This window comes from Lacerta agilis, chromosome 17 (genome assembly GCF_009819535.1).
Source record: "Lacerta agilis isolate rLacAgi1 chromosome 17, rLacAgi1.pri, whole genome shotgun sequence".
NCBI lineage: Eukaryota > Metazoa > Chordata > Lepidosauria > Squamata > Lacertidae > Lacerta > Lacerta agilis.
The window spans coordinates 22,671,949-22,686,051 of record NC_046328.1 but is presented as its reverse complement, the minus strand read 5'-3'; the positions used below and the strand labels follow the sequence as shown (position 1 = coordinate 22,686,051).

The window sequence follows — 14,103 nt, the reverse complement described above, 5'->3', positions numbered from 1 at the left end:
TTCAAAATGCTGTAACTACAAACCCTAGAGAATCGCAGTGTCTTTCACAGGAAGTACCACTCTAGAATTCGAAACTCCATGCTCCTCCTTTCCGCCTCCATGCGCTCTTAACTCGTCGTATGCCCCCCTCCCCCCTGCCCCGCCAACCCGCCGCTTCCATCTTTGTCACTGGCAGCGAGGCGAGCGCAAGCGGAGTAAGATGAAGCCGGCCAGGAGGTATTGGTTAGCCAGGAAGTAAGATGGGAGCCGGAGCGCGAGGTACGATTGCTGCTCGGTGATTGGCTCGGGCGGGTGGCCGAGAGGCCCCGCCCCTTGGCCCGAGGGCTTTGCCCGGACACCGTGAGGAGAAGCTGAGGGGGCATAGCCGGAGCTGGGGCCAGTGCGAGGCAGCCTGCTAGGGGGCGCGCTGGGGTAAAGGTAAGGGGCCGCTACCTGGTGCCGGGAAGAGAGTGGCTCCTCAGGGGACAGGGACAGGACGGGGGACGCCCAACCGCCGCCAGGAGGTGAGTGAGGGGCGCGGGGCGGAGCCTCTGAAAGGAGGAGGGGCCTAACCACCCGCCATTGGGGGGGCTCGTGGGGAGAAGCTCGTGGTGCAAGGTGCCTGGTGAAAGCGGGAGTTGATGTTTAGGGACACGGAGACGCCGTCCCCCTCGAGAGTCGTTAGTAGGGAGGGGAGCAGGTATCTGTGGTGTATTCAGAGTTGGGGGAAGGGCCAACAATATTTTATTTATTTATTTATACCTCGCCTTTTCCCCTGAAGGGACTAAAAACAGAAACAGCTGGCGTCGAGAGGGTGTTGCATATACGTGTGTGTCGCCGGGGGTGGTGTCTATGTTACAAGGTTTATGAGAGAGTTGATTTCAATGGGGATGGACTCCTATTGGGGTGAAGAGGTCGTGTGAAGGGGAAAGGGCCAAAGCACCCCATAGGGAGGAGGTGATGTTGTGGGAAGTAGGCTTGTTCCTGTGAGGCAGCTTTCCGCGGGGGGTGGGGAGGTGAGAGTGGAGAGGAAATAGTATTTATTACTATAATAATTTGTTTCCCGCCTTTCACCCTAAGTTTCCAGGGCGGGTTGCAACTATTAAAACGCAACATTAACATGAAAGCACAACATTAACATGCAACAAAAACATGAAACCTTTACATATATATATATATATAGTTTAAAATTAAAAAGGCAAGGTTGGTCATAAAAATATACTGTACATCTCAAGTGTCAAAAGTGGAAAACACAAATGCTGCAAGGGGCTTGGAAGAAGAGGGGTGGGAATAGGGGTGTGGGCTGCAGATTGGGAGCAGGAGAATGAGGATTTGGGCATATGAAAAGAGTATTTGGGGGAGCAGGCAGGGGACTAAGGTGGGTTCATTGAGAAATCTGCACTGGTTTATGGAGGAGCTATGAAGCAGTCTAGAGTTTGTTGAGCATGTGGGTAGGAGCATGCTAAATGTACTATTGGGACTCATAGACTGTGGAGATGAAATTATGTAAGGCTTTGGGTGGGAGGAAGAGGATATGAGAAGAATGCTTGTGCAATCTTGTAGATTGTATAAGGATAGAAGCTGCTTCTGGAGCACGGGGGTTGCCAACCTTTTGGGGCCTCATTTCAACCAGAGAAACTTGCAGGTACCTCCATGCCTGCAATCTCCTCTATTGGCTATAGTAGAATAGGTATTTCAAGGCTGATTTCAGGGGTGGTGGTGGGGAGAGAAGGGAACCTCCGGACACCAGAGAAGTCCTCTGAGGTGTCATGTATGCCTGTTGGTACTTCGTTGGCAACCTCATAGGTGCTGATATCAGTTGTCCATGAATTCGCCCCAGCTTATTTTTTCACACAACCATGTGTCTGCTGCATGGTGACAAACTTGGCGTTTGTCATCCGGTAGCCCTTTCTTTTTCTCAGTAAGTTTCTAGTTCATGGAAATAAAGAGGTGAAAGCAGTGTCTCTTAAAGACTTGGAGTATACCTGCCTAACTTAGGACCTGTCGAGCGAAACACAGACCGCCAGCCATTTATGGTGGCACCTTGGAGCCACAGTTATACTCCTGGTTCTGCTGCCTACCACCAAATGTGATATGAGAGAGAGAGAGAGAGAGAGTAAACAACCATTCCAGGCAACCCACAATAGGTTGCAAGAGAGCTGCATTGGGCTTGGTGGGTCTTGAAATATGTAGAAATGAGCGCAGGAGTTGAGCAGACAGATTAGATAATATTTATGCTAATTCCACATACAGCAGTGTGCTGAGGTTGTATTTCTGTAGCACTCTGCAGAGTGTTATGTGAATCTTGGTACTTTTGTCCTGCCTTGTGGAATTTCGCTTTGTGACTTGTACTGATATATTTAGCATGTGGTCCAGCAATTTGAGAACCTACTCTAGAATTCACAATACCTGATTCTCTTCTTCTCAGTTTTTCTGTGTAATCACGTGACTCTGCAGACTTGCAAACCATGGCCTTGTTCCATGGTAGGACTTGGTTCCCCCCACTGTGAACTGGGGATGGTGGAGGGAGATGTTGAAGTAAGTGCAATGTAGAAAGGCTCCAGCTACTAACACCACAATATTTGTTTCTTGTTTTGGGGAAAGGAACTACGTAAATGTTAAACTGCTTGGCTACCCCGAGTTCCTTTAGCCTTCCCAGAGATGAGTTCAGAATTAAAATTAGCTGTGCCTGCTGCCTTACCAGTTGTTTGACTTCTTACTGTCCCTTGAGAACTGTGTCAAGTGTGGTGGGCACTTGCTCAGCTCCTGTTCTGGGCAAGTCCCAGAGCCTTGTCTTTTTTTTCTCCTCTAGAGCACAAAAGCCCCAACTTCATTGGCCAAAGAATCACGTTTAGAGAGAGCTGCAGCTTTTTATAAACTTGGTCTTGTTTATACTGCTGGTCTTTGACCGTATTAAAGTTTTACTTACTTACTTACTGCTGAAGTGAAAATGTCCCTTAAAAAAAAAAACTGGATTTCTTAGCCTGCTTTTAATACAAGAATTATATGCAAAGCAGCATTCAAAAAATTAAATACCAGAAACTAACAAAAAGGAGCTGAAAATATCAACAAATAAAATGCAACACTATCTTAAAAATAATAAATGCAGACAGCTATATATAAACCAGCAGGCTATGGAGAATGGGGATGGTGAGAAATGTTTAGGATATGGTGATGGCCACAACCTCATATAGCTTTAGGGAGTTAGCCAAGTTCATAAAGTTCAGCATACAGGGGTTACCTTGGGTTACAGACGCTTCAGGTTACAGACGATTCAAGTTACAGACCCCGCTAACCCAGAAATAGTACCTCGGGTTAAGAACTTTGCTTTAGGATGAGAACAGAAATTGTGCCACGGCGGCAGCAGGAGGCCCCGTTAGCTAAAGTGGTACCTCAGGTTAAGAAGAGTTTCAGGTTAAGAACGGACCTCCAGAACGAATTAAGTTCTTAACTCAAGGTACCACTGTACTTAAGACTATGGATGAGAATAACAGGAGGGACAATCGCTCTCCACAGGAATGGAATTCACAACTGAGGCACTGCTACCACCACAAAGGTCTTACTTTGTGTCACCACCCTACAGGCCATACCTGTCAGGGGGACCATGAGCAGGTCCTCCCTTGTTAAGCCTGGAGCATCTTCTTGGTAGCAAGTACTAAGGAAAGTGTTTCTTTAAATACTTGAGTCTCGACCTCTTCAGGGCTTTAAGTACCAGTGGCGCATAATCTCCATCTTGCTGCAGTGTATAACAACATGACAGCTACATTCTGCATGAGCTGCAGCTTCCCAACCATCTTCAAGAATAGCCCTGAGGTATGGAATCCCTAAAAGCATCCAGCTGGCCACTTCTGGATTAGAAAGACTCCCTTCTTAGAGTTTGGCTAAGAAGTGGATTTTCACCATGTAGGGGCCACCACTAAGGAGGCTGTGTCTCAGCTGATTTGTAAACAAAAAGCAAGGCTACATCAGTGAATATTACAAGGCAGAAAGGAAGATGTGGGAGAAAAGGGTTTCTGAGGTTGTGGAGGATTCTGACCATTTCAGATGAATAAGCAATAGATTTTATTCTCAGGGTCATTAGCCCTTATGGTCTTGTGTGCATCTTACCAGTATGTCTTAACCTCTTTGTTGCTCTGCTTACACCTCCTAAGTGCTCCCCACAGACGCCAGGTCTCACTTAAAATGTATTGACACAAGTTATTGGTCTACACTCTACAGTATTTGCTAGCTGCTGGTCCACAATTTACATATGCAATTTTGGAAGAGTAGGTTAGTAAAAACAAACAAACAAAAAACAACAACCCTAATAACCGGAAGACTTATTTGCAAGTTTGCCATATTTTGCGCTTCAAATGACGTTTAGTCTAGCCTTCATCTGCAGCAGGTGTAAGTGTGTGTGTGTGTGTTGGGGGTGTATTTTAAAGCTGCCTGAAAATAGAAAATCAGCAGAGTAGGGAAAAGGCCTTGGTTAAACTAGAACTTATTCCCTGGTGGCTTAATTGATTTCCTATTTTCAGGGAGCATTTTCCATCCCATTTGGTCGCAACAGAGGATAGGAAGCCAGGCTTCCATCAGCCCTGCTGTGGAGGGTCTAATTCAGGGGTCAGCGAACTTTATCAGCACGGGTCCGGACTATATTTTGGGGGGGAAATGAACGAATTCCTATGCCCCACAAATAACCCAGAGATGCATTTTAAATAAAAGCACACATTCTACTCATGTAAAAACACGCTGATTTCCGGACCATCCGCGGGCCGCATTTAGAAGATGATTGGGCTGCATCCGGCCCCCGGGCCTTAGTTTGGGGACCCCTGGTCTAATTCCACTTAACACCTCTTCACTTTTTTCATTCTAGAATCATCGAACTGGAAGGGGTCTGAAGGTCAATCCCTGCCAATGCAGGAAATCTTAGTAACTTTAAGAGCTTCTGCTTGAGCTGCGGAGGACCTTGAGCCTTGGCAAGCTGCTGCCTATCAGAATAGATTGTAATGGGCTAAATGGACATTGATCTGGCTTGACATATGCCAGCTTCTTGCATTCATTCATATGTACACAGCTAGAAATGACTGAATAGGACACATTTTCTTGGTTAGAAATGTGAAGGAGGGGAGCACGATGGTCAAAGTAAAATGTGACTTGAAGAAGCTGCCTCTTCCATCTGCAGAAAGTCCAACTTTGCCCTGTGGATGGACTTCAGTCTGTGCAGCTGAGATGGAATGTGGCACTGAATATCAGAATGGGGTTGCTTCTGCAGATTTCTGAGAATTTCAGCTGTCATTTAAAATCAGGTTTCTAGTCTTCAGGATTGTAGAGCAAAACCTACAATATTTTAGGTTTTGCAAAGGCATAAATGGTAGAGAGTATAGCATCTACAGTGGGGTGAGACTCTTGCCATGCTGGTGGCCATGTTATCCCTTCACCACAGCTCTCTTCTCTGCCTTACCTTCATCCCCTGTAAACACATAATGCTTATTATGAAATATAATCTGTTTTTTTTTTTACTTTACAGAAGGTTGGTGTCGGGAAGGGAAGAAATCTGACGGTTTGGCAATAGCTGGGAACTCAGCATGCATGGGGAGAGGATCTCATCTTTGCCCACAAATCCTCCTGCACTACATGTTCAGTAAAAGGTACCATTTAGTAGCTACATTTTTTGCCTCTTCTTAGATGAGTTTTGTTGGGAAGAAGGGAGATATATAAATCCAATAAATAAACATCTCTTCATCCAGAATTTTGCGCTGCTTGAGAATGACTCAGTTCAGGCATCATGCAGCAGGCAAGCCATAGAGCCAAAATAAAGTCCAGCAGGACCTGAAACGTAACTGCCATAGAGCAGGGGGGATGGTCTCCCAGCCTCACTTTTTGGAACAATCATCAATATAAGAAAGGGACCACTACTACGTAGCATGCCTAGTTCTCATTCCTAATAGCTTGTTGAAAAAGGACATTGAGGTCAATTTGTATTGAAAGCTGCCAAGAACATTTAGTGTCTTTATGTTCTTTTAGTTTATGCTGATTCCTAGTCCTTGTGTTTGTTAGGATATTTCTGATGCCAGAAATAAAAAAAATAAAATTCTGCAAATCACACCACGGCATTTTGGAAGTGCAGCCCTAATAGCCCTGCAAATTAAGTAGCTGTGCCTGATTGATACACCACACTCCATTTTCAGAATTTGAATATTTTGCTTGCAAAATTATCAGCAATGTTTAAAAAGTGATGAAATTTACATCAAATGTATTGGCATAGTCCTCCCATCATCACCCCAGTTCAGACATCATATTCTAATTCCCCAAATAATGGCTTTCATCACATGTCTAATCAGAGGTAAATCCCACTGAGCTTTGTGGAACTTACTCCCAGTTAAGCAGAGCTACTATTGGAGCCTTAGAAGATCTGGAATGTGCTTCAGGTGTGTGTGTATGCTTCTCCCCTTGTGCTCACTGATTCCTCCATTCCCAACTTTCTTCTGTTAATAGTTTGTTGTGTTGTCTGAAGTAGAGGTAGCACTCGCCTCCAATCCCTTGTTTTAAAGGTCAGGGCACTGGACATTGTAGCAAACTATGGCTAGGAACGAATCCTTGCCAGAAAGAGGGAATCAGAGACAGGAGCTTATGTCACATTCCCACATCTCCAAACTGGTTTGGGATAATTGTCTGAACTGAGTCATCTGGAGGGCATCAGGTTTGCAAAGTCTGGTCTAGAGAATAAAATGAATTTATGCAAGCTACACAGGTAAAACCTGAACTTGGACCCGCCCAGTTTCCTTTCAATCCACTTCTGGGAAAGCTGTCAGGAAAGAGACCTTGGCTTTCTTCCCAGCAAATGGGCAGGCTTTCTAGAAGAGCCAGTTTAAGGTTGTGTTGTGAACTCAGAAGCAGTATGGACACAGTTTCTCCTGAGACTTTCATTGCTACTCTAAAGGAGTAAGAAGTAGAATGAAACATTCTGAGAAAATACTGACTACTAGTTTATATAGTTTGGCCCTGTCTTCTCAAAAGGCAAATGTGTGAGGTTTTTTTCTGGCCAACCTTGAGAAGCAAAAAAAGGGGGGGGGGCAAAACAAAGCGATAAAGAACCAAAACAATTAAAGTGATAACCTTTAAGAATGCTGTAGCATTTGGAATTTGCTTGAGACTGTACTGAAAAGAAATACTGCAAGTTGTATATATTATGTGAATTAGGTCAGTTTACACAGAAATCTTGTTTTGCATAATTCCTATTTTTTCTGGTGAAAGGTGGTGGTTGGGCAAATAGCTGAGGTTCTTGCCATTATTACTGCTGCTAGCAAAACCAGGCAATGTATGCCATCTTAGAGGCATTCCTACTCTTATAGGAGGGAATGCCTCATCTATTATACTGCCTGCTAGGGCCTGTGAAAACATAATCTGAGACTCAAGGAGAGTTCCTTTGTCACAGCTGCTATCATCTGCAAATTTATGGAGACTTGATAACATTCATATAATTATAAATCAGCAGCAATTTCTTTTAATTGGGTGGCAACCCTACTTGAAACCTTTTGAGAGCTAATATTCTGTGGAATTGCTTTCCATGGACTTCTAGTATTGGCTCACAGCACAAACTCCATGTGAGTTTGAGAGGTTGTGCTGGCTGAGACTGATGGGAGTTATGATCCAAAAGAGCCAGGTCATCTAGGGCAGTGTTTTTCAACCACTGTTCCGTGGCACACTAGTGTGCCGCGAGGTGTTGCCTGGTGTGCCGTGGGGAAAATTGAAAAATTTGAGAGAATTACTTTATATATAGTCAATATAGGCACAGAGTTAAATTTTTTAACATTTTCTAATGGTGGTGTGCCTCGTGATTTTTTTCATGAAACAAGTGTGCCTTTGCCCAAAAAAGGTTGAAAAACACTGATCTAGGGCTGATGGGAGTTGTAGTCCTAAACATTTGGAGGGCATTGGTTTGATGAAAGCTGCTGTGAGGCCTTGCTGATGGTTGATTAAATACTGTGGGCAGGTTTGGGCAGCTGAACCTTAATCCCAAATGAGCAGTTTGTCTAGGAATAATCAGTGTGTCCTTCCTGCCTCATTACTAGGGGGCGTCAGCCATGGAGGACAAGCGCAATATCCAGATCATCGAGTGGGAGCACCTGGACAAGAAGAAATTCTACGTCTTTGGCGTCTGCATGACCATGATGATCCGGGTCAGCGTGTACCCCTTCACGCTTATCCGGACGCGACTGCAGGTCCAGAAGGGGAAGAGCCTCTACAACGGGACCTTTGACGCTTTTGTCAAGATCCTGCGGGCAGAAGGGACGGCTGGACTCTACCGGGGCTTCTTGGTCAACACCTTCACCCTGATCTCGGGCCAGTGCTACGTGACGACGTACGAGCTCACTCGCAAGTACTTCTCTCAGTACACCAACAGCAACACAGTCAAGTCTCTGTTGGCTGGTGGCTCAGCCTCTCTCGTGGCCCAGAGCATCACGGTGCCCATCGATGTGATCTCCCAGCATTTGATGATGCAACGGAAAGGCGAGACCATGGGCCGGTTCAGAGTGCAGACCCTTGGGGGGAAACGGTTCCCGGTCTTCGGACAAACACGGGACATCATCGCACAGATCTTCAAGGCCGACGGGCTGAGGGGGTTCTACAGGGGCTATGTGGCCTCCCTACTCACTTACATTCCCAACAGCGCCGTCTGGTGGCCCTTCTACCATTTCTATGCAGGTGAGAAACCAAAGCAGCCTTCTGTTTATTTCTCTGGCAGGTGATCGAAAATCACCCTCTGCCTTTGTAAGTGCTATGCAGGCTGGGACCAGAGGAACTGCAAGACTCTGCCCCCATACAGACACCAGTCCGAATGTTAAGGAAGCCAATCTGGCCCCTGCTCACAGCTGCCACCTACCTTCTGAGATGGCGTCGGTGGTGGAGACTGAAAGCAGAACATTTTAGGAAGCAGTTCTGAGATTGTAGAACTCCCTCCCCAGATGTGTTTGGCAAGCATCTCATTTGCTCTTTTAGGACTGAAAGCATATACTGTTGACTCAAACCACCATTCATTTGTTATTACAGTGTTATTACCTGCTCTTCACCCTAAGTTTCCAGGGCAGGTTACAGCAATTAAAGCACAACATTAATATTCAAACACAATATTGCACAATGTTAAAATCAGCTTTAAACAAATTAAAAATTACAAGAACAAGTTGCTAAGAAGACACATCCTGCATCGCAACCCCTATGTTACTTGCTGAGCTCTCTTTTATTTGTGGGTGATGTAGGGCAGGCATAGGCAAACTCGGCCCTCCAGATGTTTTGGGACTACAACTCCCATCATCCCTAGCTAACAGGACCAGTGATGATGGGAATTTTAGTCCCAAATCATCTGGAGGGCCGAGTTTGCTTATGCCTGATGTAGGGGGTTTCAGGAATTTTAATTGCTTTTACAAGTGAGACCTGCAACAAAATGTTGCAGTAAGAGACATTGTCCCATACAAGGCTCCTTCCAACTTCAAACAAGAGCCTTGTAGCGCTGTTCAGGCCTCTTGCAGAGGAGTTTCAGGAAGTGGGAAAGGGTCAAAGAAGCCTGCCTCTGCTGTGTTGTATAACCCTAGAGGGATTAGGTGTAGGGCTGGCTGCCAGCCCCAAACCTGAGTATTTAATTGCTATATAGGTTTGTCTGAGGTGAAAGAGAAAATATGCCCTTTTAACCTTTTCTCTTACCTTTCTCTGCATACTGCAGGGAAGGGAGTTATGCCCACCAACCCTATTCCGCCCCTCTCCAAGGATACAAGCTGTTGTAGAGTTGATTCAGCCAACTCCCTCTCTCCCACTGCCCTCCATCATTCTCCTTTTCCTTTTTCAGTTGATACACTTAACATTTCTGTGTCTCAACCATAATTTAATTTATAGACAACCAGTCTGTTTGATGTCTGGTTCCTTTGCGGCCACAGACACAATCCATTTTTCCCTCCTCTGGGGTAGAAGTGAGAGCTGCCTATGGAAAATAATGGAGAAATCCAGGATTTTAGCATAGGTGATTAGGCAGCAGTGTATCCCACTCCATTCCCAAAAGTAGCAGCAAAGGAAAGAGATCCTTTATTTGGCATTCTGTGTCTGGATCTGGAACTTCCAGATTCACAGTGGGGTGAGTTAGTATTACTTATCCCTATAGGCTCAATTGTTGTCAACATTCCATACCTTCTAGGCTTACAGGCCTTTGTGAATCTGTTTACTGGCCTTTAAATATATATTTTTTATAATTTGAGCCACCTTGGGAACCGGTTGGTGTAAAGACTGTCTATAATTCCCCCCCACCCCACCCAGTAATTGGTTTTGAGCTTTTGTTGGAAAAGCCTATCTGTTGAATGCATGTGCACATCTGAAATGTGAATGCCAAGGAAAGCTCAAGACTATTAGCTGGTTTTGCTACAAAAGGCTATTGCAGCTAAGGGTATGTATACAAAAAGCCAAGTGGCCATGTTGCTCCTTCAGGAAAAAAAACCTGTGGTATGAGTAAAAAGACTCCTTGATTAGCAGCCCCAGAATTGCAATGTATTCTGCAACCTTTCAGGCCTTCTGGAACTCTTCTCCAAACCAAGTACTGGGTATAACCCCCTTTCCCTGAAACAACAAAGAAGTGAGTGGTAGAGAATATACATTGTGGAGTATGATGGTAGCCCCTGTTTGCAACTTGTGACAGTCTTGAGATGGAATGGAAGAAGCATTTTGGAGATTTAATCAGGTGAATCTCGTACTGCAGCAAGACATCCTGTGATAAATAAACAATAGCTGTTCTTTGTTGACTAAAAAGGGGGGGGGGACATGAAAGTTTGCATGTTACTCTGGGATTATCATTTTAAAAACTGGCCTTAATAATGATACTGTCTCACTATCCTGCGTGTGGATTAGGAAAAAACAAAAAACATTTGATACAAGTTCATATAAAACAGCCAGCCACTAAAAGGTTCTGTCTTTCCTTTTTATTTAAATGCTTTGCCTGTTGCAGTTGGAAAACATTTGGCAAAGCAGCAGTAATCTAAAACAGAAAAATGTCACTTCAGACCATCCCTGCCAGATCTGAGTTTTCCATCCAGTCCAGCCTTTTCCCCCCAACAGCAGCTACCAAACAGGTGCTTCCAGTTAGGACCAGAAGGCAGCAGCCCTCCCCTGTGCTCTGCCTTCACCACCAGCACAGTGAGGTAGATTGCCCCTGACTGTGGAAGCACAAATGGCACACCTAGATGTTGGTACAGTGGTACCTTGCAAGACGAAATTAATTCGTTACGCAAGTGCCGTCGTACAGCGGAAATTTCGTCTTGCGAAGCACAGTCAGAGGAAGCGCGGTTTGACACAAAAAAAATCGCAAAATGTTTTCATTTTGCAAGTCGCGGCCATAGGGAAAATCGTCTTGCGAGTCACCCTTTCGTTAGCGAATGCCTTTCGTCTAGCGAGGCATTTGTCTTGCGAGGTACCACTGTATACATAACCTGGCTCTCACTCCTCTTTCCAGAACAGCTTTCCAGCCTGACACCCAAGGACTGTCCACACTTGCTCCTCCAAGCCATATCCGGGCCAATGGCCGCTGCGACAGCTTCCACCCTCACCAACCCCATGGATGTTATCCGGGCTCGCGTGCAGGTAAGAGCATCCTACAGCCAAATAAAGCATTGCTTTAAATTATTACCTTGGCAGGGGCTCATGGTAACTAGGCGTTCCTTGGTGACCTCTCCTGTGCTTGAACTAGATGACCTTCAAATTACTTTCCAGCTTTGTGATCCTGTCCATGTATTCAGGTCTCATACTTTACAGGAAAATTTCACCATTTTGAGTCCTGCTCAGAAATGGAAGGATGCTGAGGCACTGGTGAAGTTTGGTTCTGTTAGCTGATTCATACTGTACTTCCAAGGCATTCAGAGTGCATCAGTCATGTAGTGTGAGGTAGAAAAGCACCTGATCTGGGGAGAGCGGTGGAGAGATCCCTGCTGTACCACTGCATTTCTGATTAATCCTGATGTCTCTGAAACGCAGCATCAGTGTCTGCTCCAGTCAGGCTGCCCTCCCACTGCCACCATAGGGCCATCTTTAACTTTCATGTAAGGTGTTTTAGTATTTTAGAATTGTAAACGTCCCTGGGTGCCCACGCAGAAAAGCAGTATACTGTATAACACAACAAATAAGCAAACATGACATTGGAGGTTGGCCCAGGCTCTTGTAGGTGAAAGGGCAGTATCTTGGCAACTGCACATCTAGGCCAGCCATACTTTGTGGGCCCCAGGCCAGGCTGTTGAAAGCTTTATAGCTGAGGATTCGGAAGTAGCCATGTTTTATCTTGGCTACTTGTGCGTGAAAGGCAGTCTTGCTTTAAAATATGTAAATAAAATAGAAGTACAATGAAAACATTGGAAAGAGAATGAATTTGGCACAATTCCATCGTTTCTGTAACTTACCGTATTGGCCCGAATATAAGCCACACTTTCCTCCCCAAATTCTGACCGTGAAAAATTAAAGTGCGGCTTATATTCGTGACCTTACCAAAATCGGCTGAAAGAGACATACATTGAACCCTGCCCTTAACTCTTTTAACTCCTTCTGGAGCCCTGGCGAGCGGGGGTGGCGGGTGCTGCCACTTTGCGCTTCCCACTGTTTGTCTCCGTTGTCGTGGGGAGGGGGTGCCCGCCTAGTGCCGGGAGCAGTGGGCAGGCGGGTGCCAGTGGGGGCTGTCACGTCGCCGCCGCCATGCGACCCCCCTCTGCCTGCCCCGCCGCTCGCCACTCCAGACATAGGGCAAGCACCCCCTGGCTCCATTAACAGTGGTGGGGCAGGCAGAGGGGGATCGCATGGCAGCGGTGCCATGGCATGGCAGCGGTGCCATTGCAGCCCCCACTGGCACTCGCCGTCCCACCCCGCCTGACGTGTGAGTCGAGCTGCGTGCCCCCCTCAGAATGTCTCTTCTTGCCCATCTGGCCACCGCTGCTGTTTCTTTTTCTTTCCAATTTTATATTGAATTTTAAAGGTGCAGCTTATTTACGGGTGTGGCTTATATTCCGGCCAATATGGTGTCTGGATCTTGGAACTTGGGCTTTTCTTAGCATTGAATATGATTGTTTTGATGGGTGGGGTGGGACGTAGAAGCATAGAATTGTAGAGTTTGATGGGACCCCAGGGTTATCTAGTCCTACTCCCTGCAGTGCAAGAATCTCAGCTAAATGATACATGACAGGTGGCCACTCAATCTCTGCTTAAAACCACCAAGGAAGGAGAGTCCACTATCTCCCTTGGGAATATATTCCTCTGTCAAAGAGCTCTTAACATCAGAAAGCTCTTACTGATGTTTAGTTGAAATCTCCTTTCTTGTAACTTGAATCCTTTGGTTTGGTTCCTAGCTTTTGGAGCAGGAGAAAACAAGCTTGCTTGGTTTGTCCACAGTTTTTTCTCCTGTGTTGTTTCCATGTGAACCTCTGACTTTGTGGCTGTTCTTTTCTCCCACTCAGGTGGAAGGCAAAAGCTCCATTATTCTCACTTTCAAGCAGCTGGTAGCAGAGGAAGGGCCCTGGGGCCTGATGAAAGGCCTCTCCGCCCGCATCATCTCAGCCACCCCTTCCACCATTGTCATCGTGGTGGGCTACGAGACTCTGAAGAAACTGAGCCTCCGTCCAGAGTTGGTGGACTCAAGGCACTGGTAGCAAAACTGGGGAAGGGGGAGTCGGACTTCGTTGTAATCTCTTGGACCATTGGCATGGTTGAAAAGCCACCAAAAAGTGAGCCCGGAGAGCTTTCTAACAAGCATTTGTTAGTGAAGGATTAAATGCAAAGGACAGTATATAAAAAGTCCCCTTCCCCAGTATTTGTCTACCCCTTTGGATTGATTGCAGCATTCTGTAAAAGAAAGCACCTACTGTAAAAACTCATTGCTCATATGTGAAGGAACCCTGGCGCATCTTCTTTTTTCCTTTTTGAATTAAAAGGAAACACACCACAACTAAACGAATGAAGCAAAACAACACGATCTTCTGAAAATGCGTTTTTATTCTCCGTTTTGCCAAATTCCTACCTTGGAAGACTTTGTGTGATTTGCTGCCGCTACCCGTGAGCTGCAGAAAGTGCCACTTGCAGCAGCAACAGTACACACCTTCTGGAAAGAAGTCATTAGTAAAATATAAATAT

The 14,103-nt window shown here is 45.7% G+C and overlaps 1 protein-coding gene across 5 annotated transcripts; it reads left to right on the top strand.

Annotated features, from left to right (window-relative positions):
* Window positions 1-336: 336 nt before the first annotated feature.
* SLC25A44 (solute carrier family 25 member 44) lies at window positions 337-14,094 on the top strand. Of its 5 annotated transcripts, none has more exons than XM_033174264.1 (5): window positions 337-411; window positions 5,489-5,609; window positions 8,034-8,667; window positions 11,455-11,577; window positions 13,431-14,094. In XM_033174264.1, the coding sequence occupies exons 3-5, from the start codon at window positions 8,046-8,048 to the stop codon at window positions 13,742-13,744; spliced, it is 1,059 nt and encodes a 352-aa protein (XP_033030155.1). In that variant the 5' UTR covers window positions 337-411; window positions 5,489-5,609; window positions 8,034-8,045; the 3' UTR covers window positions 13,745-14,094. The 5 variants fall into 5 exon arrangements, with proteins under 5 accessions (XP_033030155.1, XP_033030153.1, XP_033030152.1 ...); XM_033174262.1 differs by having other exon boundaries at window positions 338-417; XM_033174261.1 differs by lacking the exon at window positions 337-411 and adding an exon at window positions 457-503.
* Window positions 14,095-14,103: the final 9 nt, after the last annotated feature.

Bases quoted from the DNA above. Each gene is read 5' to 3' on its own strand.
- SLC25A44 (XM_033174264.1), top strand. From the start codon at position 8,046: ATGGAGGACAAGCGCAATATCCAGATCATCGAGTGGGAGCACCTGGAC. The intron at 8,668-11,454 runs GTGAGAAACCAA...TTTCCAGAACAG, and splicing joins CTTCTACCATTTCTATGCAG to CTTTCCAGCCTGACACCCAA. The intron at 11,578-13,430 runs GTAAGAGCATCC...TCTCCCACTCAG, and splicing joins TTATCCGGGCTCGCGTGCAG to GTGGAAGGCAAAAGCTCCAT.